The sequence below is a fragment of the Panthera onca genome, chromosome C1, assembly GCF_046562875.1.
Source record: "Panthera onca isolate mPanOnc1 chromosome C1, mPanOnc1 haplotype 2, whole genome shotgun sequence".
Taxonomy (NCBI): domain Eukaryota; kingdom Metazoa; phylum Chordata; class Mammalia; order Carnivora; family Felidae; genus Panthera; species Panthera onca.
Genome location: NC_138346.1, coordinates 96,953,939 through 96,980,783, shown reverse-complemented (window position 1 = coordinate 96,980,783; position 26,845 = coordinate 96,953,939). Strand labels below are relative to the sequence as shown.

Sequence of the window (26,845 nt, the reverse complement as noted above, 5' to 3'; positions counted from 1 at the left end):
AGGAGGAAAGAGACAGGGCTGGGAGGGCTTTCACCAAGCACCTCCCCATTCCACACTTTTCCCTGAGGCTGGGTCTGCCTCATGTCCTTTTGGTACAGCCCCAATTTGTTCAACAACAACAAAAACTCTTAATAAAGATGGAAGGAAGAAAGGAGAGAGGGAGGAAGGGGGAGAGAGAGAGAAAGACACTGAAAAACAGTAAAAGGAGTTTAATGGGGGAAAACAGTTTAATGATTAATTAAGTTAATAGAAGATCAAAGTTGGGAATCTATTTGTGGCAGGAATGCAGACAGAGCTTTCTGCTGAGTAAACTCCATGCACGCAAAGGCCTGGGCAGACACAGACCACATTGGTGTGTTCCCAGGGACACTGACCTAAGCCACACTGTAGCTCCTTAACCTTCATGCAAAGAAGCAAAGTCCATTTCAAGATCCACCTGGCCCTGCCTTCCAGGAGGATTTGCACTGTTCTTATCAACCAGACTCTTGTCTCTCCCACTGGAGGCAGGGGAGTCTTCAGTCTTTAGCACTATTTTTAACATGAACCCAACCTTTCTGACAACTCTCCTGAGTCCCCCTGTGTCTCAGATCCAACAAGAAGAACACTCAGAGAGTATTCCCCCAAATAGGAAAATGAGGCATTTCTGGGCCCCAGGTTCATACCAGACTCTAGCCACATCTGTTCTGGCAAACAAGTGAATTCATACAACACCAAATGAAAAGCACAGGAGCCGAGTTTTATGATAAGAAATGCTTATCATAAAGAAATGCTTATTAAAGATGAAATAAGGGTTCCAGGAATTTTGCCTTAACTTGCAAGTAAGGAGATGCTATTGTTCAGGTGCTGATCAGTGGAGATTTTCAAGTTTTCTTAGAAGCACAAGTGTTTGCTCTCAGGATAACTACGTTGTTTTCCTTTAGGGCTTGTCTGTACACCATGAAAACAGAGAAACCAGTCTAATCCTGGTCCCAACTGTTGGCTTCTTTTAAAACCTTGAGTGGTTTGTAGTCCAAACCAGATTTGCCCAGTTTCCATTGAAGAAAAATCCATTTACCACAGCATTCAAAACAATTCAGCAAGCCTGGGAAGAAGATGGGCAAGGGATAGGGCTGGGGGCTGGGGCTGAGGCTGAGCGGGTGGGTGAGATGGAGGGGAGGCAAACAATCACATTCCCTGCACCCCTACACAGGATGGGGAGAACGAGGCAGTCCCCTTAATAGGCTGAGCCCAGGGCTCCTTTAGAAGAGCCCAGTGCCATGGGGACATCTGGGTGGCTCAGTCAGTTAAGCATCTGACTCTTGGTTTTGGCTCAGATCATTGTCTCACAATTCGTGGGTTCCAGCCCCACAATGGGCTCTGTGCTGGCAGTGAGGAATCTGCTTGGGATTCTCTCTCTCTGCCCGTACCACACTCATGCTTGCATGCTCTCTCTCTCTCTCTCCTCAAAATAAATAAATAAACTTTAAAAAAGAAAAGAAAGAAAAGAAGAGGCCAATGCCATGAATGAGTGTGTCCCCAGCTCCCAAGCTGGCTGCTGTGAAATACGCATCACACTGTGACTATTCTGAGAAAAGATACCCCATAAGTGCCATCCTGGACAGTGCAAAACACAGAGAACACTACAATTGATATGCAACAAATTCTTCAACTTCAAATCATGTAACAACAAAACCAAAGTTTGGGGTTAGACAACAAATTTATACACACACACACACACACACACACACACACACACACTGTATACATACACAAGTGAGCCTGATTTTATAGTGATGTTTGAGAGGGGGAGATTACAGGGTATCAAGACTAGCCAGCATTAGGATAGGTGAGAACAGTCTCATAATTCTTAGCTGCCCTAATTGGAGGGGATCTAGGCCAAAGAGAACCCAAAGGCAGATCATACCTATGTATCTGGGATCACAGACTTCATGAGCTAGTCTACAGGTCTCATTTTCTAAGAGAAAAATCCAAGGACCCAGAAAACTTAAGTAGTGTCCCTAGAGGTACACAGCCCATAGACCTTTCTTCTCACTGCTGAGTGGGGACAAAACACCTGACTGTAGGTGTGACCACAAAAAGGGGAGTCATGAAACCATTGGTCTCTCCTCTCCTGGAGCCATGGAGTCAAGTCAGTGCTGCCACAGAACAACAGGCCCACTGTTCCTACTCGTACAATAGATTTGGGGATGGCCCAAAGTCTGTGCTCTCTTTGTGTGTAGTATATGTATTTTTTCAACTGTCTGAATGCTGCTCCATGGTAAACCTAAATGCTCTCTGAGGCACAAATTATTTCTTCCTTCTAAGATTAAAAGCTCCCCAAGGCCAAGAACTATGCTTTTCACATCTCTGATTCATTCCCATCTTGCAAACGGATGGCAATTGACACATACTTGTTAATGCTTAAGGAACTGACTGTAATTGACATTCCATTGGTGACTAAGGGGACAGAGAGGCCTTGTCTAAGGCCTTGTCACGTACCTTGGAGGGTGATAGATTATATTATCTGCTCATAATTCTCCTTTTCCTCCTACTCCCACTGGTAGGACAAGTTCAAAGCACCTCCCACCACCAATGACTTTGGGCAGAAGTCACAGCCAGTTCCAAGCAGAGCCTTCTGGCCTGCTCCTCTTGTGTTTGTGCCTCTTCCAGGAGGTCAACATGCCCCTGCATAGCAGGGAGGATTGCTACTGCAGTCTGGGCTCTGGGACAAGGTAGATGGAGCAGGCCCACCCTACAGGCTGGAGTCTAGCCTAGCCAAGCCTAGGAAGGACCCAGCAGAGCCATAGCAACCCCAAAGAATGACAAATAAATTTTGCTTATTGTAGCCACTGCATTTTTGTGGGTTGTTACCACAGCAAAACTTAATACATGGAATCTCTCTTGAAAGTAAATCTTCCATAGAGCCAGGGTGCTGTAAACTGTTTTCCACCAATCTGCTTGCACAAAACACAGAGGTCCTTTTTGGTAGATAATGACATCTATCAAACAAGTCTGACCTTGCTACTGAGTTATATATAAAAAAAAGCAAACCTAGATCAGATGCCCCTACACATATGTAAATATTTATTCAATAAACATGGATTAGCCAACAGGCATGAAAAAGGCCTTAGAACCTGTTGGGCAAGTACAAGGAAGCCCCACATCTAGGTCCTGGTTATGCCACTCTCACCACCTGTCATGAAAGGTTTTCTAGAGGCAGACACCAAACATCCCAGAGGCAGTATCCTATTATCCTTTTAGTAGACATTGAGCAATTATAACTATGCAAAGACATAGGAAACAAGATTCGGGGTGCCTGGGTGGCTCAATCAGTTAAGTGTTTGACTCTTGATTTCAGCTCAGGTCATGATCTCACTGTTGGTGAATTCGAGCCCCATGCTTGGGATTCTCTCTCTTTCCTTCTCTCTCTGCCCCTCTCTTGCTCTCTCTCTCTCTTAAAATAAATAAACCTTTAAAAAAAGAAAACAAGATTCAAGTGCCATCTCCAAAGGAGCAAGTGACAGGCCTTACTAGTCTTCAACCCTGTTTATGCTTCAGTGGTAAATCAAGAGAGAGAGAGAGAGAGATAGGGAGGTAAGCTTACAGAATACATATAACTAATATATATACAAATAGCTTACCCATATAGATCAAATATTAATACCTTGAACTTCACCAATGAGATCATTTCTAACATTTGTCAAGCTAACTAGCAATTCACTAATTTCACAACCAGAAGCAAATTCTGACGTTCACAAAACTTCAGGTATTAACAAATGGGTAGCTGGCTAAAATGCTTCTAGAAGCTTCCCCTGGAGTATGACTAACCACACCTGGCATGGGAATTCTCAGGAAATCTGACCGTCCCCTATGATGAAATTTAAACTAGCTAGCACATACTTAAAATCACACTGGTCTAAGGGTTTTGAAGTAAATTGTGAATATCATAACATGGAGATTACTCTCCCTGCTGCATCCTCCAAAGATATCCAGACTTCCATGCCCAGGGTTAGAATCTTCCCTGTTTGTGCCAGGTTGACCACAGAAACCAGCTTGGGGATTCATGCTTCAAGCCAAGATTGCAGAGAACAACATGAAATAAAGAAAAGAAACTGTAGGAGGCAGCTTTGACAATCTAAGCCCAAATAGTCAGGGTTCATGGCACTAAATCAAGTAGAGAGAACACAAGGCAAGGAGCCACATAGTATATATAGACTTAGTGTCAGAGACCAGAATACACTGACATCATGCTACAGGCTGACTCAGACAGAATACTCCCTGTACTCCTCCTGCTGGGCAGCCAACAGAGGTCTGGGGGTAACTTGTCACACCATAATGTCCTGACATGCTGTTACAAACACAACATTTATGTCACAGTAACTACAAGTACTCAACACCTTTTCTACCTCATTGGTCTTACAGAAATCATTCATTCTCTGACATTGACTGAGTACCTTCCTAGCCAGACAGTGCACCTGACATTACAGATACAACTTCAGACAGTCACAGACTTTGTCATAGAGAAGCTTTGAGCAGGGGTTTCTGAATCTGGGGCCTATGGCTAGGATCCATGGATGAACTTCAGTGGTCTATGGATGCTCTGAAAAGCAAGGCCCTCTGCGTGTGTACTACTCTAGGAAAACCTACACTGCTCATCAGGTTCATAAAGGAGCCCATGACTCAAGAATGATGAAGAAATGTGTGTCCATGAGGAAGCTCATAAGAGATGACTTTATAATACGTGCATTTACTGGAGTGTCTGGGTGGCTCAGTCGCTTAAGCTTCCAACTTCACCTCAGGTCATGATCTTGCAGTTTGTGGGTTTGAGCCCCACATCGGGCCCTGTGCTGAGCCCCACATCGGGCCCTGTGCCAGCTCATAGCCTGGAGCCTGCTTCAAGTTCTGTGTCTCCCTCTTTCTCTGCCCCTCCCTCACTTGCACTCTGTCTGTCTCAGAAATAAATAAACATTAAAAAAATTTTTAGTATGTGCATTTACTCAGACTTTGCTATGGAAGATCAACCTATACGGCTGACCACATAAAAATAGACTTTTTTAAATCAAAATGTCCCCAAAAACTCTTAGACATAATAACTGGAATAAGGTAAAAACTTATTTAGGAAACATCCTTGTAACATAACTAATGACTAATAAAAGTGGTACTAGAGATGCTATAATAAAGCCAGCTCCGTCTTCTCCATTATAAAAGTCAATCACAGACCCGGTAAAGTGAGAGCCCAAGGCTGCTTTGAAACGTGACTCTATCCACAGGGTAATATAATGACTCTCAAGCCTCATTTTACCCTCCATTTGCCTCTTCATGTCAACTATGAAGTAGAATGGGCAGAATTTATATCCATAATTTAACAATCTACTGCACCTTGTTGGCTCCACTGGCCTAGAATATACATTAAAGTTAAGATAATCAACGTACAGGTAACAGGGGTATTTCCCTTTGAACTGTCCAAGCCTGTTCAGCAAGGAGTATGGCTAATGCCAATGAAATTCATGGACCAGGAAGTTATGTGATATTCACAGTGTCATTTCTATAATCCCTGCTACATCCCCATGTATTCCAGTTTGAGAAGCAAAGATTTAACCTCTGTGGAGTTCAGTTTCCTCCATATATTAAATGGGAATAATAATACCTAAATCAAAAGGTTCTTGGGAAGATGAAGTGTCACCTATAGGCTAAATCATATAATGTAATCAATCTGCCTGGTACTTAGCCGGTGCTCAGTAAGTATGAAGACCTATCTACGCCCCAAACTTCCATCCACATATGTGCAAAGTTGCGATCCCCAACTTTGATGTGCAACAGCAGCCTCATGGGGAATTTGTTAGAAATGCAAATTCTCAGGCCCACCACAGACTTACAGAATCTGAAACTCCAGGACTGAAGCCCAGTGACAGTGTATTACCGAGTGCTCCATATAGTTCTGACAGGTGCTGAAGCTGATGTAGAGGAGGAATCTCAATCATGGCTGTACACTAAAATCGCCCAGGCTGCTTTTAAAAACTATTGATACTCAAATCTACCTCAGACTAAATCAGAATCCTAGGCACTGATCATTATTAAAAGGTCCCCAGGGGTAAAGTGACTTACTTTAAAGCACTCAAGGAAGTCCCCTTCCCTCCCCTCCTATAGTCCATGACATGAGGGGTACTGGAAATCCCATCAGTATAAAGTCCTCCCCTGGATATGGAGCTGCCATACCTGTGAGACCTTGGAAAAGTTTCCTACACTTCTCCTAGCCTCAGTTTCTTCACCTACAAAAGAGAGACAGTAACAATCCCTACCGCATATTACTGTTTTCAGATGTGAAAACTGAAGGGCAAAGCCTCTGTCATTTGCTGTGTCCCACAGAGCAGGATCAGGAAGAACAGGACCCAGTCTTTGCCACGTCCTCTCTGCTGCAGAGTCATGTATATCAGTGAGGGAAGGAGAGATACCTGGGATCATAGAGAAGGCTTTTGCCTTCTGAAAGGCAGGGCTGCCAGGTAATGGCTGGCATAATGAATGTGCCATCTGGGAAGGCAATGGCAGGGCTTGTGGGACACAAGGGAAGGCATGTGTGGCAAAAAGAAGGATCATCAGAGGGAAGAAGAATGACTAGTGTGTGTGCCCAAGGATGGATGCACCACTCATTTCCACTGCGTTCAGTGGAGAGGCAGGCAGCGCTGGCCAGGACCCATGGAGACTCAGCCTTCAGAGTCAAATTGAGGAAGGGCTTGGAGAAACCAGGGACAGTACAAAACAGAATAGGAAGAACACCTCTGTGCTCTCTGGTCTAACTGAGATAAAGGGAGTGGGGACCCAAGCACAATTTAGCTCCTTTCTCCTAAAATTGATTTCTTTTGCTTGGTAAGGGAAGCATAAGCCCAATGATCCATTAATTCAACAGTGTGGGAGCCCAGAAACGAAGCACAGTTGACCCTTGAACAGTGTAAGTTTGAACTGCATGGATCTACTTATATGTGGAATTTTAAAAATAAGGTACAGTACTGTAAATGTATTTTCTCTTATGATTTTAACATTTTCTTTTCCCTAGATTATTTTATTATAAAAATATGGCATGTAAAACTTTTAACATACAAAATGTGTTTTAATCGACTATGTATGTTCTCTCAGTAAGACTTCTGGCCAAGAGGAGACTATTTGTACTTAAGTTTTGGGGAGTCAAAAGTCATATACAGATTTTTGATCATACAGGGGGGTTGGCACCTCTGGCCCCATCTTGTTCAAGGATCAACTATAGTTAATTCCAGGGAAATTTGACTTTGGGTTTATTTTCCCATTATTTCTATCCCCTTCTTCTTCCCCTGCTTCCTCCCTATGATATACACACACTTGAGAATCACCATTTCTGCTAGATGAGGATGGTTATTGTCATCTGAGAAGGAGCTTCAAACTAAGTTTTATTATTCCTACCTCTAAATACTGTTCATGCACAATATTGAGGGGTCAAAAAATGGAGAGAAGGCAGCTGGCTATGGACTGTGACCCACCAAAGGCCATAATGGTCACTGTGTGCTGAGGAAACACTAGGCTATGCCCCTTTTCTTCCCTGACATGTTCTTCCTGATTCTGAACTCCACGTTCCAATGTTGGCAATGGTACTCAGAAGGCTTTGGTCTCCCTTACTGTGCCTTCTTCTGGAGTAATGCCTCTTCCCACATTTTGTCATGGTGACCAGGAATGACCAGGAATGGCATGGGAACTATTTCTACACTTAGGTTGGAAAGGTGCCAAGGTCAGTGAGGACAATCAAGAAACACTCAGGGCAGTCTCCAGCTTCACTTATTACAAAACAGAAAGAAATCTAGAAGCATATTTCAACCCCAACACTCTGAGACTTTATTGGCATTAAAAAAAAAAAAAATACCATAGAGGCCTTAAAATCACTTACAATAGAAACTGGCTTTTTATGACAGATGTTGTAAAAACAAAACAACTCCAAAGTTGTAATCTCCAAATCGTGAATCACTTTATTTAAACAAATATTTGAGATCAAAATTCCAGCACAAACAAATACTTTGGGTATGCACCACCTTGAAGTGCTTGCTTTCAGTGTGTGTTGGGAGTTTAGGGGAGAAAAAGCAGGTGGGAGGGAATTTGAAGAAAGCACGTATGAGATGGTTGGGAGTCCAGTGGGCCTGCAAGGACAGGCTTGCCTGAAGGACACAAGCAGAATCGACCAAGTTTAAGTGGAAGCTGAGGCCAGCATGTGGGTGAGAATGTACCATGAGGAAAGAAGGTGCAAGTGTCAGAGAGAGCCCACACTGCACACACAGACAGGCAGGGAGGGAGTGGAACTCAGACCAAAAGACTGGAAAAGCATTCCGGAAGGAAGAGCTAGGAGAGGTTTACCTTCTAGTAAAGTCCTAAACAGCTTTTCTAGCTTCAGCAGTGGGGATCCAAAGAAAGGCATGGGCTGGTCTCCTAAATCTAGCAAGAGTGTAATACACAGAAGCTGCAAGCAGAGGTAGTAAGACAGTCCAATCCTGTCCATCAGATGTGCTCTGATTGGTCTGCACGAAGTTTAGCAATAGTGAGCCAATAAGGTCAGTGTATTGGATCCGTGTATTGGTGTCAATATCCAGGTTGTGATCCCTGCTACCAGAGCATGCTAGATGTTACCATCAAGAGAAATAAGAGGAAAAGTGTAGGGGATTTCTCTAGATTATTTCTACACCTGCATGCAAATCTACAATTACCTCAAAACAAAAAGTTTTTTTTAAATGAGCTAACCTTTACAAATCAGAAGATTTTATTTAAAAATCTTCATTTCTAGCTGTTCTTGAAGAGTTGTTAGATCTGGCAACACCAGGCCCACACCATGTTCCTGCAGTAACGTGTTATCCTATCATAACAGAGGAAGCAGAGTAGCATTGTATTCCCCAAGAAGGAAATGAAAATCTATGCGTACCCCATTCTGCATCAACCCTGCTTGACTTATTTACGTTATTGTTCCAGTCCCAATGGACACTAGCTTTTTCCCATTCTTCTGTAAAGAGTGATGGAGTTGAAGGGTTGGTTGTTCAAAAGGTCATAAGAGTTTGTACAATTTGTCTGGAGTTTAGCACTGCATCATGAGTGAGAATACAAGGACACCTCACTGTCCTGGTTCCCTTGGGGCTGTGCACATAATAGGTATCATTACAGTATTCTTCTATAGTTGCAAAACCACTTACGATGGGTTCCAAGAAAAATCAATGCCGTACTAAATGTCATGCTATTGCAATTTCTGTCATAACTCAGAAGTCACATAAAACATAGTTCTTAAAGTCACAAATGCTCTAAAATTCTTACAAAATAAGAATTAGGTTAAGGCTAATTCTTAACCAAAACTGAGAGTTATCAGGACACATACTTTAATTAGATTTCTTCATATATGCACACTCTGTGATTCAGAGACAGGCTGTCATTCCAAACTGAGTCTGCCTTCTGGTTTTCTGAGGTTAAAGCATTTTCCACATTGAAAACCTGTCCCCTTTGGTTTTCACATGGTAAATTGTTCAAGTGGAATCATTTACCCCAAGGGCAATGAAATGCTCCCATTATCACTAAGCAGCAAAGGGCAAAAGAGCCAAAGGGTAAAGACAGGGAGGAAAAATTGAGGTCATTCCTTGCTTCATGAAAAAAAAAAAAAAAAAAGGAATGACATCGATTCACATTTAGGCCCATCCTTGTGTTTATGAAACACAAATCCTTCCTCGGCTCAATATAATGCCTCTCTCTCTACCACCTTGCCCCCACCATGTACATCATGCTCAGATGCCACAATTCTTTCTGGCTAGGCCATTCTAATAATGATGCTGTCACAACTTCAGCTATAAAAATCAGATTTCCTCTGTAAGAAGTCTATTAGGGCTGCAAATGGGGACAAAGCATGATATTTTTACATATTCTTTAATACACGAGTTAACTTATCAAGAGAGTTAAATTGCATTTAAAATTCAGGGACAGATGTAGGCCCTGGCTAAGGGTCCCTCAAGTGGTCTGGTGTGTCAGGGACTCACTGACAGGTTTCTCTCATTCCTCTCTGGTGTTGAACTCTGACCCACAATATGTTCCCTTTATGCTTAGCCGTTTCCCAAATCAGTAAATACACAGAGCAAGCTGCTTCTCTCCACTACATCCTCAGATTTACTCAGTTGGGTTAAACGGGTTAATTCACTCCTGCAGTCCCCACTGATGCGACCTCACTTCATACTGGCAAAAGTGGGTTATTCATGTTGCCACTAGGACTGTGTCCCAGCCAAAGAGACTGTGTATCTGGAGTTCCTTGCAAAATGCCAGAAGTCTGTGAGTTGGCGGTGGCCAGGGGCTGCTGATGCAACCACAGCTCGTGCATTTGCGAAATTAAATTATAAACGGGAGGTGCTCCCTCTGCTAGTCTGAAAGTAATGGCTACGACATGCAAACCGAGTCATTGTAGATGAAATATGGAACTGGTCTGCACTGTGTGGGGCATCAACTGAACCCTGCCATAAGGCATCTGGTGGGGCCATGGGTCCCCTCCAAGTTTTCCTGTGTGTGACAGCCAGCTGGCAGAGCAGCTGCAGGCCAGTTTACTGTGGGTCCAGCTGACCATCCCCCCTCAGACAATCCATTGAAAGGTCAGAGGGGCTTTGGCTCTTGCTTTGAACAAGTGTTGTTTGCTCACCAGGGGTTCCATTGACCACAGGGCAACAGGGCAACAGGACATGCAAATAATTTGCAACTTCCTTAATTAAGGTAAACTCTTAATTCCCAAAATAGAGCTCTACCTCAAAATGGGATTTTTATTTCTTTCTCAAATATTTTGTTGTAGCCACACATCCCTTGTCTGTATACAAAGACTTTTTTTTTTTTTTTTTTTGAGGCTTTTGGGGCAAAAAAAAGGGCAAAACTATTTTTCTTTTTTTTTTTTTCCATTTTTGAAGTACATCACTTATTCTGAATGGATATATAGTCCTAGATACAGGTGCAGACAGCAATCAAGTATGGTTTTGATTCCCAGAGACGAATTTATCTGAGCAAAAGTAAAACATCACTGTGAGCGGTAGTGGTAAATCGAAAGCAACTTGGTTGGATTTTGAGAATCAGTGAGTTATACCAATAGTCACAGTGAATGAAATATTTCTATTCCTCATTTAGTGTCAGTCCTCTCTGCTGCTAAGAGATCTTAGGTTTCTGTTTGGCTTGGAGAAATCTGAGGTCTCCCCTAGGTCTTCATGATGCGGCAGGTTACTACACATAAAACAAGTAACTGGACAACGCCATCCTCCATGCCAGGGGCCTCATGGGACCCTGGCTCCAGTGGGAAACAGGACAGATGAGGTCCCTTCTTTTCCAGAATGAAATCAGGACACATCTTATTCCAGTCCTCCTTTCCTAGCAAATCCACGTGTTCTGTTTTCTGAAACAGGCTCAGTAGAGACACCTTTTGGATGTGTTTGTCAGAAATCACATATCAGACTATAGAGAAAAAAACATTTACTCTGGAACAACTTTTTCACATTTGAGAAAGTCTCAGTATTTGAGAATTTGGCATCTTTCGAAGGGGAGAGAAGCCATCCTCTGTGCTGCCTTGATGAGAACAATCCCGGCAAATGGACACCCTGGGCTTCTGAGAATGGCCTGGCTATGACTGAAAGATGGGAGTCCCCCTCTACTGTTAAATTGGATTTGCAGGGGAAAAGGTCTAGTGCCCAACCTACCATTGAAAAGAATCGGTTTGGGCATTATCCAAACAAGTTCATTGGGTATCATGTTGAAACAGCCACACTCCACAGGATGTTTATTAGCTGTTTTTTTTTCTGTTTTTGTCACTCAATAGGATTTCAGCTTGGCCCAGACTACCCATTCTATGCTTGTGTGAGAAACCTCTAAGGACCCAAGATCAAAGGGGCTTATGCTGGAGAAAACTCTATTTCTAAAGCAACATGCGACTTTCCAAGTTTAGGAAAAACAGGCCTCCAAGTGCAGCATATTTTTATTTTACAAAACCCTTCTCTGCCAAACATTTGCATTTGCATGCATCTAAGCGTGGGTCAATGTTTAGAATGAGAGTAAGAAACGCAAGTTTCAGTGAACGGGTTGCCAGATACTCTGCTTTAAAAATGTTGCTTAAAATGAAAACCACTTTTCTTCTCACACTTTAATATGAATAATGAAAATATCTTTATTTTTGTCCCAGAGAGTATATTTTAAAATACAAAAAAAAAAAAAAGTAGCATTTTGTTTTGTTTCTTTTAAGGGAGCACATTCTCTTCCATTTGACTCATCTGGTTTTTCCAATTATTGGCCCCTGATCATTGGCACTTTGCTGGGATCAGCCCCAAAGGAGCCAGAAGGGCCAGTTCTTCCAGTATCTCATGATTTGTGACAACCCCAAATGGCGATTTCCCATTAGCCTCCAACTGCCTTTCCCCCTCCCCCGCTCCCGCCCCCCCCCCCTCCCTGACAGAAGGCACACACCTCTCTCCCAGGAGGTGAGATTGCGGCACTCCTAAAGATGTCACAGCATGGAATCAACCCCGGACGCTCTTTCTCAGGTTGATTCCGTGAGCTCAGGAAGTCAGCCTGCCAACCAGCCAGCAAAGTGCCCGGTCAGTGGCAGGTGTCCTTCCAGCAGAGAGCTCACGCCTCTGCGCACTTTGTGGGAAACATGCTAATCCGAGGGGTTGGGACGGGAGCTCCGGGCTTTGTGACCTCTCATTTGAGAGGCCTCAGTGCACTGTTTACAAGATGGAACTATTGTCCTCCATGCCTTCAATGGGAGGATCCAGAGGACCACAATGTAGATCAAAGGATAGCAAAATAGGACCTGGGAGCAAAGGCTGAATCATCCCGGCATTATTTTGCCTGGAGAAGAGAAGGCTGGAGATGGAATATGGGTTGAATAGACCAGCACGGCAGAGGGCTATTAATGTCGTCAATGCAGCCAGCTGTTCAGCACTTTCAGTGAGAAGAAAAGGAGCAGGAGGGAATGAATGTCAACCGCAATGAGAGAAATTTGTCTGAAACTTGTAACAACAACAACAAAAAATTCAAACAATGGGGGTTGTGATAAATGCTAAGCTGTGACGGGGAAACACACTGTTTACTTTAAAACTAAGACTTCTCCGTCAAGAGTTTCAAAGGCAAATTTGCCTGAATGCAAGGAGCAGACAGGAAGAAACTTGGAGGCTCACTTCACTTAAATACAGGCAACATATGACTTGGGCCTTTACCAACTGCTCCCTACAGCTGACATTTATTTCAGAGGACAGTGTTACAAGCTACTACCTGGGACTTCTCCGCCCTTGCTTTAGCGATTTATTTAGCTGAGGCAGAAACCATCAGTGCAGCCAAGTGACCGACAAGTACGTTGGGTGATGGGCATCCTGACTTCAGTTCTGCAGCTCATCACTCCACACCGTGAACGAGCACTGCACCTCAGTCTCATGAACTGTCAAATGGGAACAGCAAATTAATAAAAGGAATGAAAAGTACAGCAAACCCAAGTGTGTGGTACTTGGACTGCTCAGACCTCAGGGCTACTCCCAAACAGAGAAATATGCGGCTCTTCTATAACTGTTTTTATTTTTTTTATTATTTATATATTTAATTTTATCTTTTTAATTTATCATCAAGTTAGCTAACATGCAGTGTCTATAGTGTGCTCTTGGTTTCGGGGGTAGATTCCCATGATTCATCGCTTACGTACAACACCCAGTGCTCATCCCACCAAGTGCCCTTGTCAATGCCCATCACCCATTTTCCCCTTTCTCCTGCCCGCCCCCTTTTAGTACCGTTTTAAGTTACTCCCACACCAGCCTCTTGTGAGAGAAATGAAGAAGAATTCTAAGAGCAGTGAACTCAAGACCGCAGCTCAAGCTGGTATCCAGGCTGTGATTTCCCACAGTCTGCAACCCAGCATCAAGGCACCACTGCGTGGCACCCACCAGGGCAAGGCAGACACATAGTGCTTTCATTACTGGGGCTGCGGTCTGGGCCACGTTTGGGCATCTTGACTGGAAACATTTCGCCATGAAATCCTCAAATATCAGAACTAGAGAACTCCATTGCCCTTGGTGCTTGTAACAGGTAGGTTTTAAATAAATAAAAAATAGACAAAGTGTTCAACACAGTAATAAGGTGATGCATTTTTTTTTTTTTTTTTTTAGCCCTATGAGTTCAGGCTGAGGACATATTTGGTCACAATGAAAGAAAATAAAACTTGTCCACCTAGAATTCTATTCACAGAGGAAATATCCTTCCAGAATGAAGGTAAAATAAAGGACCTTTTCAGCCAAAAGTTGGGAGATCCCAAAAGCTGGGAGAAGACTCACACTGTAAGAGGGGTAAAGGAGGCTACTTAGAATGCCTTCTGCCTTGTAAGTATGTTGTCAGTTGGAACACTAGGTTTCTGTCCATAATATATTCCACATAATGTGTCAGAGACAGAACCCTGAACTGGGGCTGTCCTTATGCAAGCCTGGAACGTTAGAGATGAAAAGGCCAACTGAGCTCATTTCATCAAACCCCCTTATCTTCCAAATAGGAAACAGAGGGTCAGAGAAATGGGGACAAACCAAGAATAATGCAGTCATTGGAGGGACGACATGGGAATTAGCCCCCAGATTTTATGGTCACCAAGTAATATGCTTTACCTCACTTGAAAGGCCACAAACTGATCCCCAGTGGGGCCAATGTGATTCACAGACGTATTTCATTTGGACCAAAAGTGGGTTTAAAAAATTAAAATTAGTTGCTTTAAAAAATGAGAAGACATTGCCACGTAAGCTCAAGTACCTACATGAGCACAATCAACTCAAGTTCCAATGTTTTCTGCCCCTTTTATACAGGATACATACTCTCTGGTTTGCCACAGTCACCCCCACTCCTTAATGACTCCACAACAATAAGGCCATGGGTGACTTTCTATGACTCGTTGCACTCCCAGAGTTGCTTAGCTCAGACATGTATTTCATTTATTTACCTCATTTCCCTGGGCCATTTGAACATTTGATTTTGCAACCCCTTCCCTTCCATATGCTGCTTCTATTTTCCTAAGCAGTAAAACCATTCATGATTTTTTTTTTTTTTTTTTGCAAACAAAAAGTGTGTTTATATGCATGCCTGGCACACACTTGACCCTATAGTGATTATGTATATAGAACTCAAGACATATAAAAGTTCACATAAGCTAGTACAGGAAGCTGGTTTATTTGATCCACTTTTACAGAAGACTTTAAACAGTGCCAAAGACTCATTTGTTGTAGAACAACATTCTGAAGGAGAGACGTGAGCATTTTGCCATTTCCCTTAACTTCTGCAGGGGAAAATGTGGCCTACCCCAGTATTTTCTATTGCACTCTCTCAAAATTCCTCAGGAAGATGGGGTGGGAGAGCCTAGTTTTACAACCATATTAAAAAGATAAGATAGGAGCACCTGGGTAGCTTAGTCGGTTAAGCATTCGACTTCGGCTCAGGTTATGATCTCACGGTTCGTGGGTTTGAGTCCCGTGTCAAGCACTGTGCTGACAGCTGGGAGCCTGGAGCCTACTTCGGAGTCTGTATCTCCATCTCTCTCTGCCCCTCTCCCCCACTCATGTGTTCTCTCTCTCAAAAATAAATATTAAACATTAAAAAAAGATAAGATAGACACATCTGTCCACACAAAGTCTGCTACATGAATTTCATAGTAGCACTATTCGTAGCAGCCCCAAAGTAGAAATAATCTAAATTTGCACTGAGTGATGAATAAATAAGATATTGTATCTCCATACAATGGAATATTATTTGGCAATAAAAAATGCTACCACATGGATGAACCTTGAAAATATCATGATGAGTGAAAAAGTAGACACGAAAGATAACATACTATAATTCTACTTTTACGAACTGTCCAGAACAGCAAAAATCTATAGGGACGGAAAAGAGATCAGTGTTGTCTAAAACTGGGGACACTGAGAGGAAATGAGGAGTAACCACTAGCACATATGCAGTTTCTTTTTATGATGAGAGAATGTTTCAAAATAGGTAGTGGTGATGGCTGCACAACTCTGCGAATATCCTAAAAACTACTGAATGGCACACTTTTTTCAATTTTTTTTTTTAACTTTTATTCATTTTTGAGAGACAAAGAGACAGAGCGTGAGCAGGGGACGGGCAGAGAGAGAGGGAAACACAGAATCTGAAGCAGTCTGCAGGCTCCGAGCTGTTAGCACAGAGCCCAACGTGGGGCTCAAACCCACAAACCGTGAGATCATGACCTGAGCTCAAGTCGGATGCTCAACCGACTGAGCCACCCAGGCACCCCCAATAGCACACTTTTAATGGGTGGGTATGAGAGTATGTGAATTGTATCTCAATAAAGCTGTTATCCAAAAAGAGATAAATGAAAATAAGCCTTTTGAAGTTGGGGAAGGGAAGCTGATATTTTGGACAGAACTGCTCCAGACCAGGCAGACTCCAGTGTGGCTTTGTATGTCTTATTTCATTCAAGCCTCACAGCAACCAGTGAGGTGGCTTCATTCCACCCATTTCACAGATGAAGAAATACAGACCCCTGGAGATTAAGCTGCCTCGGTCACTTGCTAAGCTGAGATTTGAACCCATGTCAGCCACCCAGAATTTTCTCCTTCCCTAAAAGACAAGTGAAGGTACTAAAAAGAAACTACTTGCCTTGGCTGTTTCTTCATGCTGCCTGTAACTATTTAATTATGAGCAGGACACCAGCTTTTCTTTGCTTAAAAACTAACCTGAGATATTTCAACTGATTAAAGTCTTTCTAAAATCAAATAAGGTGTTTTTCTCAAGGTGACCCGTATCCCTTCCTGAATGCAAAGCCAGACCTGCTTAAACCATTGCTCTGACTGCTGTCTGTTGGCATTTTCTCACTACCCAATATTCTCCTTGAACTCACCTCTGCTTGCTCCCTCATTTGATAGGAGAGCTAAAAACACTGCCTAATGTATGTCTCCCTCCAGTCCCACCCCTGCATATACAAAGCAGCATCCAGGTAGCACGGCACACTTTCATGACCTCCTAATCCTATCGCTATGCATGTCTCTAATCGTTAGCATCAAAGAGCACTCACAAATGAATTCATATGGACAAAGTCCTCAACTAAGCATTCCAAAGGCATGCACCAGCATCCAACCCCAATCACTTTAAGAGCTTGTGTGAAAGCACCAATCATTTGGGAACGTGCTAAGGTGGGGTGAGAGGAGATAGATTCAAACAGAACTCATGTTCCTTGCCTTAAATGAGGATCATTCCAAGCTGTACAAGAATGGGCGGCCAGCAGAGTGTCTGGGATGCCAGCCATCTCTGAGCCACAGGCACGGAGTCTGCATTTACTCATATCACAACCCATTATCTTCCCAGCCAGGCTCCCAACCTTACCTCTACTGAAGCAGAAGCCAAGTGAACCAGCGAATGACCTTCCTGGGTCATCAGGACCACAGCAGCCACTCAGTTTGGCTCCTTACCACCTCAGCTCTTTGATCTGACAGCCACAGTCAAACCTTCCTTTCCTCTTTCTGAACATTCCCAGTATGCTTCCTCCTGCCTGTCAATATTTAACTACCCTGTCAAGTTACATTACATCACCTGCACTAAATCCTACCCCAGCGATAGCTAAAGGGTGTGCCTGTTTGATTTAATTCAACTATTCTTTATCAAGAGCCTTCCATTCATTCATTTCTTTCAACATGCATTGAGCACTTACTGCATTTGGCACTGGAGATACAAAAGTGAAAGATCCAATCCCCAGAGCCTACTTGGAGAGACAGACAAGACAGTGTGGTGTGTGCTATGATGCTGAAGCACAGAGCACAGGACTGTCTTCCATTACAGGCTGGCTGTTGAGAGATGCAATGAATGGGACCAGAGAGTTCCTAAAGAGGGCGGCACTCAGGGAGACCTCTCTGATGGGCCGACCTAGATCTGGGAAGTCACAAGGATGAATGCCTGGCCTGGGTCCTCAAGGAGCTTAAATTCAACACAAGGAGATCTGTCATTCTACAGGCTGGCAGTGACTTACATAAGTGCCACAGGAAGATTCAGAATATAAAACCAAACAGGATAGCCATTTCCTATATTTTCTTGATGAGTCTGATCACCAGCCATTTCTAAGACTAAATATTTGAAAAAGGTGTCTCAAGAGAGAAAACTGACTCCAGCCAGTAGATCCTTTAGTGTTGTAAATATGAGTGATTCCTGAGATCTCTGGAATAGCAGATAAACCTATTAGTAAAGGAGATTGCCTGTGACCCATTTTCAAGACCAGGGAAACAAGAATTCAAGTAAGAGAGTAACATTTTTCCCTGGCCAAAGGAATTAATGTGGGACAAAATGGCTTGGCCACAGGTAAACCAAGATCTGTTACATACCCTTCTAATGGCTCCATGACTTTTCCAACACAAAATTTCCTGACATTTTACATAATATAGACAGACCTGCAGAGCCACTGAGTAATACTAAACTGTGGTCTTTAACTGGTCTTTAACTCCATCTGGGATCAGAAGACTCAAAAGCTACTCACTTTGGGATTTTTTTCAATGTTTGAGTTTACCATCTAAGCACAGCTCACAAATATGCCCCACATAGTCTTTTTTCTACCAAATCTTACTGTAGCTTCATGCTCCAGAGAACAAAGTCCCCCATGTATGTATGAACAGTCAAAGGACCCCACCACTGGGGAGCCTAAGAGGCTGCCATGGAAAGTACTGGAATATGTGAATTGCAAACTACGGCTTGGCAATCTCAATATATCTAATTTGGGATATGTTCCAAGCTCAAGAGCATCTCTGCATGGAAGCAGTTCTATTAGTCAGTTTCTCAGGTAATTTTCCAGGTCCACATGTATACTTACTTCTCCAAGAGTTTCGAAGGCAAACATTTACAGTCTATTGTTGCAATATTTTACTACAAGGTATTTAGGGTTTTGACAAATACTAACTGACATTGCCACCATTCCAGTGAAAATTGATGACCCGTATCTAATGCCTACTACTTGGTTGTGGCTGAAGACATTTTTTAGTGAGTTACTGATTTTAAGCAGAACACTGCTCCAGACCCCTCTTTTACATTCTGGAAGAACGGTTTGATTTCAGCCTTTAATAAATCCACACTGCATGTTGAATCATCACAAAACTGAAGTTTTGCCACACTCAAGATTGTTTTTTAAATCAAGACTTTCTCAGAGCCTTTTTTTTTTTTTTTTTTTTTTTTGCTTAATAACACACAACACACTTGGCATTAGAAATATTATACATTATTAATGGAACAATTGTTACCACTAATTGCCAAATGCCCAGGGATTTCTGGATCCAATTAGAATGGATTTGTGTCATTTATCTTGCAATCGCACTAGAAGGAGGAGGTACTATATGACCTTTGTTTGTTTTTATAGGCAATTCTAGCACACGTGAGGTAAATGTTTCAAATAATATTAATATCATAGGTAGTAAGATAACTAAAATTCCATGGAGAGTAACCAGCAATTGTGACTAATGTTGCCACATGTAAACCATGAAGAAATTCAGCTTTCAAAAGACAGAATTTTGAAAATATATCTGGTTTATCTCTGGGGTATACAGCTTTACAAAATTGAAGAAAGAGAAGTTTTCAGGTTTTTGTTTTTAATAAGTCATCTTAAGGAGAAGTTCCAAAATAAAACTAATCGCTCAAAATCCAATTTAATACGCATTGCGTTTAGAGAGTGAGTAGCACTGTGTACCCACCGTGAGTATAGATAAAGAACTTAAAGCCTCAGGCAATATTACATGACCCTGGGTAACCCACTTCATCCCTGTGATAAGGGTCTAAGCCTGCTTACCTCTTAAAAGGAGTAATTAAGGAAAAGTGATTTGTTGTTTAAGCTACACACCAATACTGTCGCAGGGAGTATTGTGCCTTTTCTAAAAACGTTTATTTACTTTGAGAGACAGAGATAGAGAGCAAGCAGGGGAGGGGCAGAGAGAGAGGGAGACAGAGAATCTGAAGCAGGCTCCACAGTGTCAACGCAGAGCCTGAGACAGGGCTTGAACTCACGAACCTTGAGATCATAACTGAGAGATGCTGAATGCTTAATCAACTGGGCCACCCAGGCACCCTGAGGAATACTGTGACTTTTAAACACTTTGGGAGCACAAGATGTGTTCTAGGTCACAAAAGAGTCCTTCTAATGCCACTACTAACTGTCATAGTGTCCCCACACTGAGGCATTCCCTGAGAAGCACAGCTTGGAGTGCTGAAACCAGGAAGTCCTGGGAACACTATGGGTTGACCACTCCACAAGCTCTATCTCATGTCATGTTAGACCTTCATCTTGTTCATATTGTTTCGCATCTTGTCTGAGCCAACAAATTCTGATTCTCCAAAATTCAGTTGATTTTTTGAAATAAATATTTATAGCTAAGCCTAATAAATAATACGGATTTTCAAGTTGTTCGAACCTATTCACGGTGTTGGGGCACCTGGATGGCTTAGTTGGTTAAAGTATCCGACTTTGGTTCAGGTTGTGATCTCACTGCTCGAGGGTTTGAGCCCCCCACATCAGGCTGTGGGCCGACAGCTCGGAGCCTGGAGCCTGTTTTGGATTCTGCATCTCCCTCTCTCTCTACCCCTCCCCGACTCATACTCTGTCTCTCTCTCTCTCAAAAATAAATAAACATTAAAAAAATCCATTAAAAAAATGAAACATTATCAATTACAGAGATTTTTTTTTTTTTTTTAGGGGCTCAGGAACTAAACACAAAAACAAACTCAAAAAAAAATTTTTTTTTCAGAAGGACTTCATGTCCTTGCTACTCAAAGTGTGGGCCACAGGATTAGCAATATTCCCAGTACTGGAACTTGTTAGATCTGTATAAGCCTGACCCACCCCAGACCTCCTGGGTCAGAATTTGAATTTCTATAAAAATCCCTGAGTGGCTCTGAGGCAGAAGCCAGTTTGAGAAGCCTTGTTTTAGAATGTGTTTAAGCCTGGGGTAAGAAGGAGCAAACCTCCATAAAAAATGTTTGATAGAGTTATAAAAATAAAAACATTCCTGCAACTCAAAGCATTTTGACCAAGAAAATGAAAGACGTTATTGTAATTTACATTTTCTGGGCCTTGTGAATTTTACCTTCATAGTCCGGGAGGCCATAAAATGTAGCTACACTCTAAATGAGGCCAATGATTCAACGGTTTTGCTACAAGGAAACCTATAGGATGCCAGGATCCACTTCAAAGGGTACAGCCAAGCTGTGAGGGGACCTCCCTCTGTGCACAGGTCTGTACCACCACCCTCTGCCCCTAGCATCTCCCTTGAATAGGGAATCAAACCTGAGATGACTCCTGGATTTTAGGTTTACAACGGAAACATCAGTGGGCAGAAGAATGCATGAAGAGCAAGTTTCTGACATATAAGTCAAGGGGTCTATTTTGGAATGGGGCAGCGGGGTGTGAGTGCTCTAAAAATCACCTGGGTAGAGACGAGGTTGGTATTTGGACATACTGGTCTAGAGCAAACCAAGTTACAAAACAGTATGCATATGACTCATCTTTGTAAAATAATTTGGGAAGATGTCAGCAGAGGGGCTATATCAGATAATAAGGGGACACAGGATTTTATAGAAGAGAGCATTTCAGGCCTAGAGGGCAATGGAAACTCATGTCCTGTGGCTAGAGGGAAAAGAGGGTAAAACAAAACAAAACCAAAGTGATATACCAAGAATAACTAAAAGTTAAAGTGGAATCCAAAGAGATGACAATAACCACAGTGAATTCTAATAATATAAGGGTTAAAAAGTTTTCTGTCTTGAAACAGAAGATAACGTTATAATGTCCAGTACAGTAAGATTCTGAAACCCAAATTCTAAATATTTCAAACAGGGAGCCAGAAAGAGACTGAGTACAAAAATCTTATTTGTGTATATAGAACTGTGTCATTTGTACCTTACACACAGAAAATGCAGTCTTTTTTTATGTCTAATTGGATATAAATTTACAGAAAGTGATTACCTATGTGGCCACAAAGAAAACAGTAACATTCCTTGAAGCAAATGAGGAAAGAACAAAAAAAATCCACAAAAATCTAAGTGGATTTAACTTAAAAAATAGTCTTCTAACTAATCCAAGAATCAAAAATGCAATAAATGTATAATACATGTTATTTAATATGAATATAACAATCAAGTATATTTCATATCAAAACTGGGATGCAGCTAAACTCAGAAGAAGATTTATAGCTTGAAATGTTTTTATTTTAAAATGAAAGGATAGGGGTGCCTGGGTGGCTCACTTGGTCAAGTGCCCGACTCTTGATTTTGAATCAGGTCACAATCTCACTGTTCATGAAATTGAGCCTCATATTGAGCTCTGCGCTGACAAGCATGGAACCTACTTAGGATTCTCTCTCCTCCTCACTCCCTGCCCCTCCCCTACTCATGCTCTCTCTCTTCAAAAATAAATAAACATTTTTTAAAAATTAAAAAAAAGTAAAAAATGCTGAAAATAAATGAATTAAATATTTAACTTAAGGAATTAAAAAATGTAAGAAAACAAACTTGAAGACAAGAGCACAGGAAAAAAAAAACGGAAATAGGTTGGCTTTTAATCAATTTATACATTAATTCAAGAAAATTCATTGAACAGTGACTAGGAATTTTATTATTATTATTTTGCTACTCTTCTAGATTCAGGAATATGGCAGTGAATGATTGCTGATAATAAATAGATGAACAAAAAATTCACGGTTAAATAATTGATATAGATATTTGACACGCAATGAAAAGAAACAACTCCCTACACTTTTAATACAATCTAGGGACAGAGGAAGGAAAATAGTTAAATTCACTGTTGAGAAACCTGACAAATACTACCTGAGCCAGGAGATCAAGGTCAACGTTGTCTGTGATATATCCTGTTAATAGTATATACCCTTGAAAAAAAAAACATAACCCTTGTGTAATCATGAAAAATAATGACAAATTTCAATCAAGGGGCATCCTACAATTTACCTGGTCAATATTCCTAAAAACTGTCAAAATCATCATAAACAAAGGAAGATTGAGAAATTGCGGTAGGCCACAAGAGTCTAAGGAGACATGACAACTAAAAGTAAATGGATTCTAGATGGCATCTTGGAACAGGAAAAGACCATTAGGTAAAGGTAAGTAAATGTGAATAAAGCACGATCTTAATTAATAACAACATGTCATTAATTGTGACCAATGTACCATACTAATTAACATAAGCTGTTAATCACAGAGGAAACTAGATGTGAAGTCTACAGTAATCCTATAGAATCTTTTCATTTGTTTCTCTAAATTGAAAATGGTTGTAACAAATGAAATCTGTTTGAAAATCTAAAAATCAGTGGGTAATTTCAGATAGAGATACAAGTGATCAAGAACACAACATAGGGTAACGTAATAGGATGGCCTAGGATGGGACGGTGGCAATGAAATGTCATCAGCAAAGTTTTCTCTGAGGCACTTGAGCTGAGACTTTCATAATGAGGTAGGGAGAAAATCTTAGGGAAGAGAAAGGGACAACATCAAAACAGAAACTCAAGCAAGCAAGCAAGCAAAGGATAAATTAAGCTGAAAGCTGAATATTTCAAAAGACAAATAAAATAAGCAACCCTTTAGCATCCTGATTAAGAAAGAAAAGCACACAACACAGAGAGTAAGAAACAAAGTTTACTAAGGCAGCGTATCTTAATGCAAAGTCTGATAAACCTGGCATAAAAAAAGAAACTCTAATTTCCTTTATAAAATTAAATGTGTTTTAAATAGAATGTTAGAAAATTATATTTAGCCTTGTGATAAAGTAAACTATGACTGAGAACAGTTCATTTTTTATATAAGGATGAATCAATATTTTAAAAATCAATTAAGTTTATGTTAACAAATTAAAATAAAAATGTGATTATGTCATTAGATGCTAAAAATCATTTACTACTATTTTGTAAGAACCCTTCTGGGGGTACCTGGGTGGCTCAGTTGGTTAAGCGTCTGACTTCAGCTCAGGTCATGATCTCACAGTTCATGAGTTTAAGCCCCATGTCGGGCTCTGTCCTGACAGCTCAGAGCCTGGAGCCTGCTTTGGATTCTGCGTCTCCCTCTCTCTCTGTCCCTTCCCCACTTGCACTTCGTCTCTCTCTATCTCTCAAAAAATGAATATAATATTAAAAAAAATTAGAACTCTTCTTGACTTTAAGTAAAATAAACATCAGAGGATGCTTCCTATGCATAAGAAAGCATTTACCAGAAGCCAATATAAGATGCATTTATATTAGAGTCATAAATAAGAATGTCCTCTATCACTATTTACTTTTCAACACTGTTTGAGAGCAGATGTAATAAGATGTGAAAATGAAATAAATAATACAAATACTGGAAATAATCTAATATATAAAAACAATTACTCATGGAATATATCTAGAACATTCAAGAAATATAACAAAATCTTTTTAAAATCAAACTGTAGTAAGACAACTGAAAATAAGATAAATATAAGAATACAGTAGTGTTTACTTATACTATGCATTAACAGGAAATAAAGGTAAAATAAAAATCTCAAAACTCTTCTTGTATTTTGAGAGAATTTGTTTTACCGAGATGCCCAAGGACCAATGAGATACATACGAAATAAATTAGTACTACATTTGATAGAGCCTCAGAATTTGAAGTAATAATTCCCCAGAAGACAAACATCAACCAAACTTGTCTTTTCCATCAAGTTGGTCAATCCCACTCTCCATGTTTCCTATGTTTACATGAGCTGTTTCAAGCTGTCTCCAAATGTGTCATCTACTTCCAGCACAGAATTAATTACTGTATGTTGATGCAACAATTTACCCACTGCCCACTCCTACTCTGGCCTTTTAGAGGCAGAAGAGGAGAGTTCCATGTCCAAGGTACACATCTCGGAAGCCCTGAAGGCTCCCTCGTTGATGTGGCCTTTGTGTTTCACTGATTTATTCCTGGAGAAAACTTGCTGGAGTTGTTGAAAGGTCAGCTGAGATCTCTGCAGGGTAAGCAATAACACGAGGCTCTACAATCCCTGCAGAAACACAGGGGCACAGAGAAACAGGGTAACCTGGCTAGTGAGTGGTCTTTTGAATAGCAGGTTCATAATTTGTATATATATGAGAGGATTATTTTATTTTATTTTTATCAGACATACCTAAACCTCAGAAGCAAATGCTTCCTCATGATACTGATCTCAAACAAGGAGGAGGGGGCCAGAGGTGATGTTAATAAAGATGAAAAGGGAGAGGGGCACAATTCCCTTTACCATTAAAACAAGAAATAAGGAATAAGTGTTCCATGTGAATGAAGAGAAGCATCAAATTCATTTATGTGTAAAAAAAAATTAAAAAATCACAACCCAAGACCCCAAAGCATGTGAATGATTCATAACTCTGTAAAATTATCCATATAAGAAGGGGCCCTGTGAGGACCTCTGTGAGGTGCGCCTGGGTGGCTCAGTCGGTTAAGCATCCGACTTCAGCTTAGGTCATGATCTTGCAGTTCCTGGGTTCAAGCCCTGCATTGGACTCTGAGAGGACAGCTTAAAGGCCTGGAGCCTGCTTCGGATTCTGTGGCTCCCCTGCTCACACTCTGTGTCCCTCTCTCTCAAAAATAAATAAACATTAAAAAAATAAATTAATTAAAAAATAAAAAGAAATAAAAAACTAAATATGTTTCCCCCTGAAATAGACACATTTACCACATACTTGGATCCAATGAATACCCAAAACATGAAATCTATCATTACATCATTCCTTAGCCTTTGCTTCAATATCTGCAAATTAGGTTGAAAGTGAATTTTTTTAAGCACCTAATGTTGTTCTTTGTCACAGCAAGAGGTCATTAAACTTTGATAAGGGAACATCGAAGTTTGCAGTGGAACTGCAGGACTAATCTTATCCCATTATCTGTATCATGCAACAAACTTAGCATCATTATAGTTTCATGAGATACAATAAAAATTGCTCATTAATTATTCATACTCTGTTTCCAATACACAGGGTAAAAAAAAAAAAAAAAAAGTACACGAGAGAAGCAGAAATGCTGTTGTCCTAAACATTTAGTTAGGTCAACAGAAGACTCAACTGAGCTTAAAAACATTAGATTTCAGAGCTCCTAATAGCATTGATGGCCTGAGTGCTTTGAGAGTTCCACACCTCCTTTCCTACATGCTATCAAATGTTCCCATTACCTATTGTGTTCTTAAGCCACAGACAAACACAACATCAAGGTTATCTATCCTGTACATTGACTGAGTCAGCCCCAAACCAAGTCTGTCCAGTAAAATGTTTAATGCAAATCTTTAAACAATGAAAATGGCCCTCCTAAATACCTGGCCATGAAGGTAACACATTATTTTCATTAATATCTAGTTTCCTACCAGATTCTAAGCTTCCTGGGCTTGGTAGCAAATGGTATTATTTTGCTTACCACTGTAGTCTCAGAATCTGGAAAAGCACTTGACACACAAAAGACAAATATTTATGTCTAATAGATCCTAGACTAAGAGTATCTCTACTTTATGCACCTATAAAAATGGGCATATTATGGGGTGCCTGGGTGGCTCAGTTGGTTAAGCATCTGACTTCAGCTCACATCATGATCTCACGGTCTGTGGGTTCAAGCCCCACATCAGGCTCTGTGCTGACAGCTCAGAGCCTGGAGCCTGCTTCGGATTCTGTGTCTCCCTCTCTCTCCACCCCTCCCCTGCTCATGCTCTGTCTCTCTCAAAAATAAAAAAAATAAATTAAAAAAAAATTTTTAAATGGGCATGTTATAATTTCTGTAACCATTTCTACATTGTTGGGCATTTAAGTTTCTTCATATAGTATTTTAACAATTGTGATTAATATCTTTATTC

The 26,845-nt window shown here is 41.1% G+C and overlaps 1 protein-coding gene across 4 annotated transcripts in view; it reads right to left on the bottom strand.

Annotated features, from left to right (window-relative positions):
* The window catches only part of NCKAP5 (NCK associated protein 5), a 968,925-nt gene that overhangs the window by 717,111 nt on the left and 224,969 nt on the right, over positions 1–26,845 (bottom strand). Inside the window, exon 1 of one of the 4 annotated variants that reach the window (XM_060622498.3) lies at positions 17,362–17,523. The exons of the other annotated variants lie outside the window; for them this stretch is intronic. Coding sequence (XP_060478481.1) covers positions 17,362–17,412 — 51 coding nt within the window. The 5' untranslated portion in view covers positions 17,413–17,523. Of the gene's footprint in view, positions 1–17,361; positions 17,524–26,845 lie in introns of those variants that run through there. 4 annotated transcript variants of the gene reach the window in all.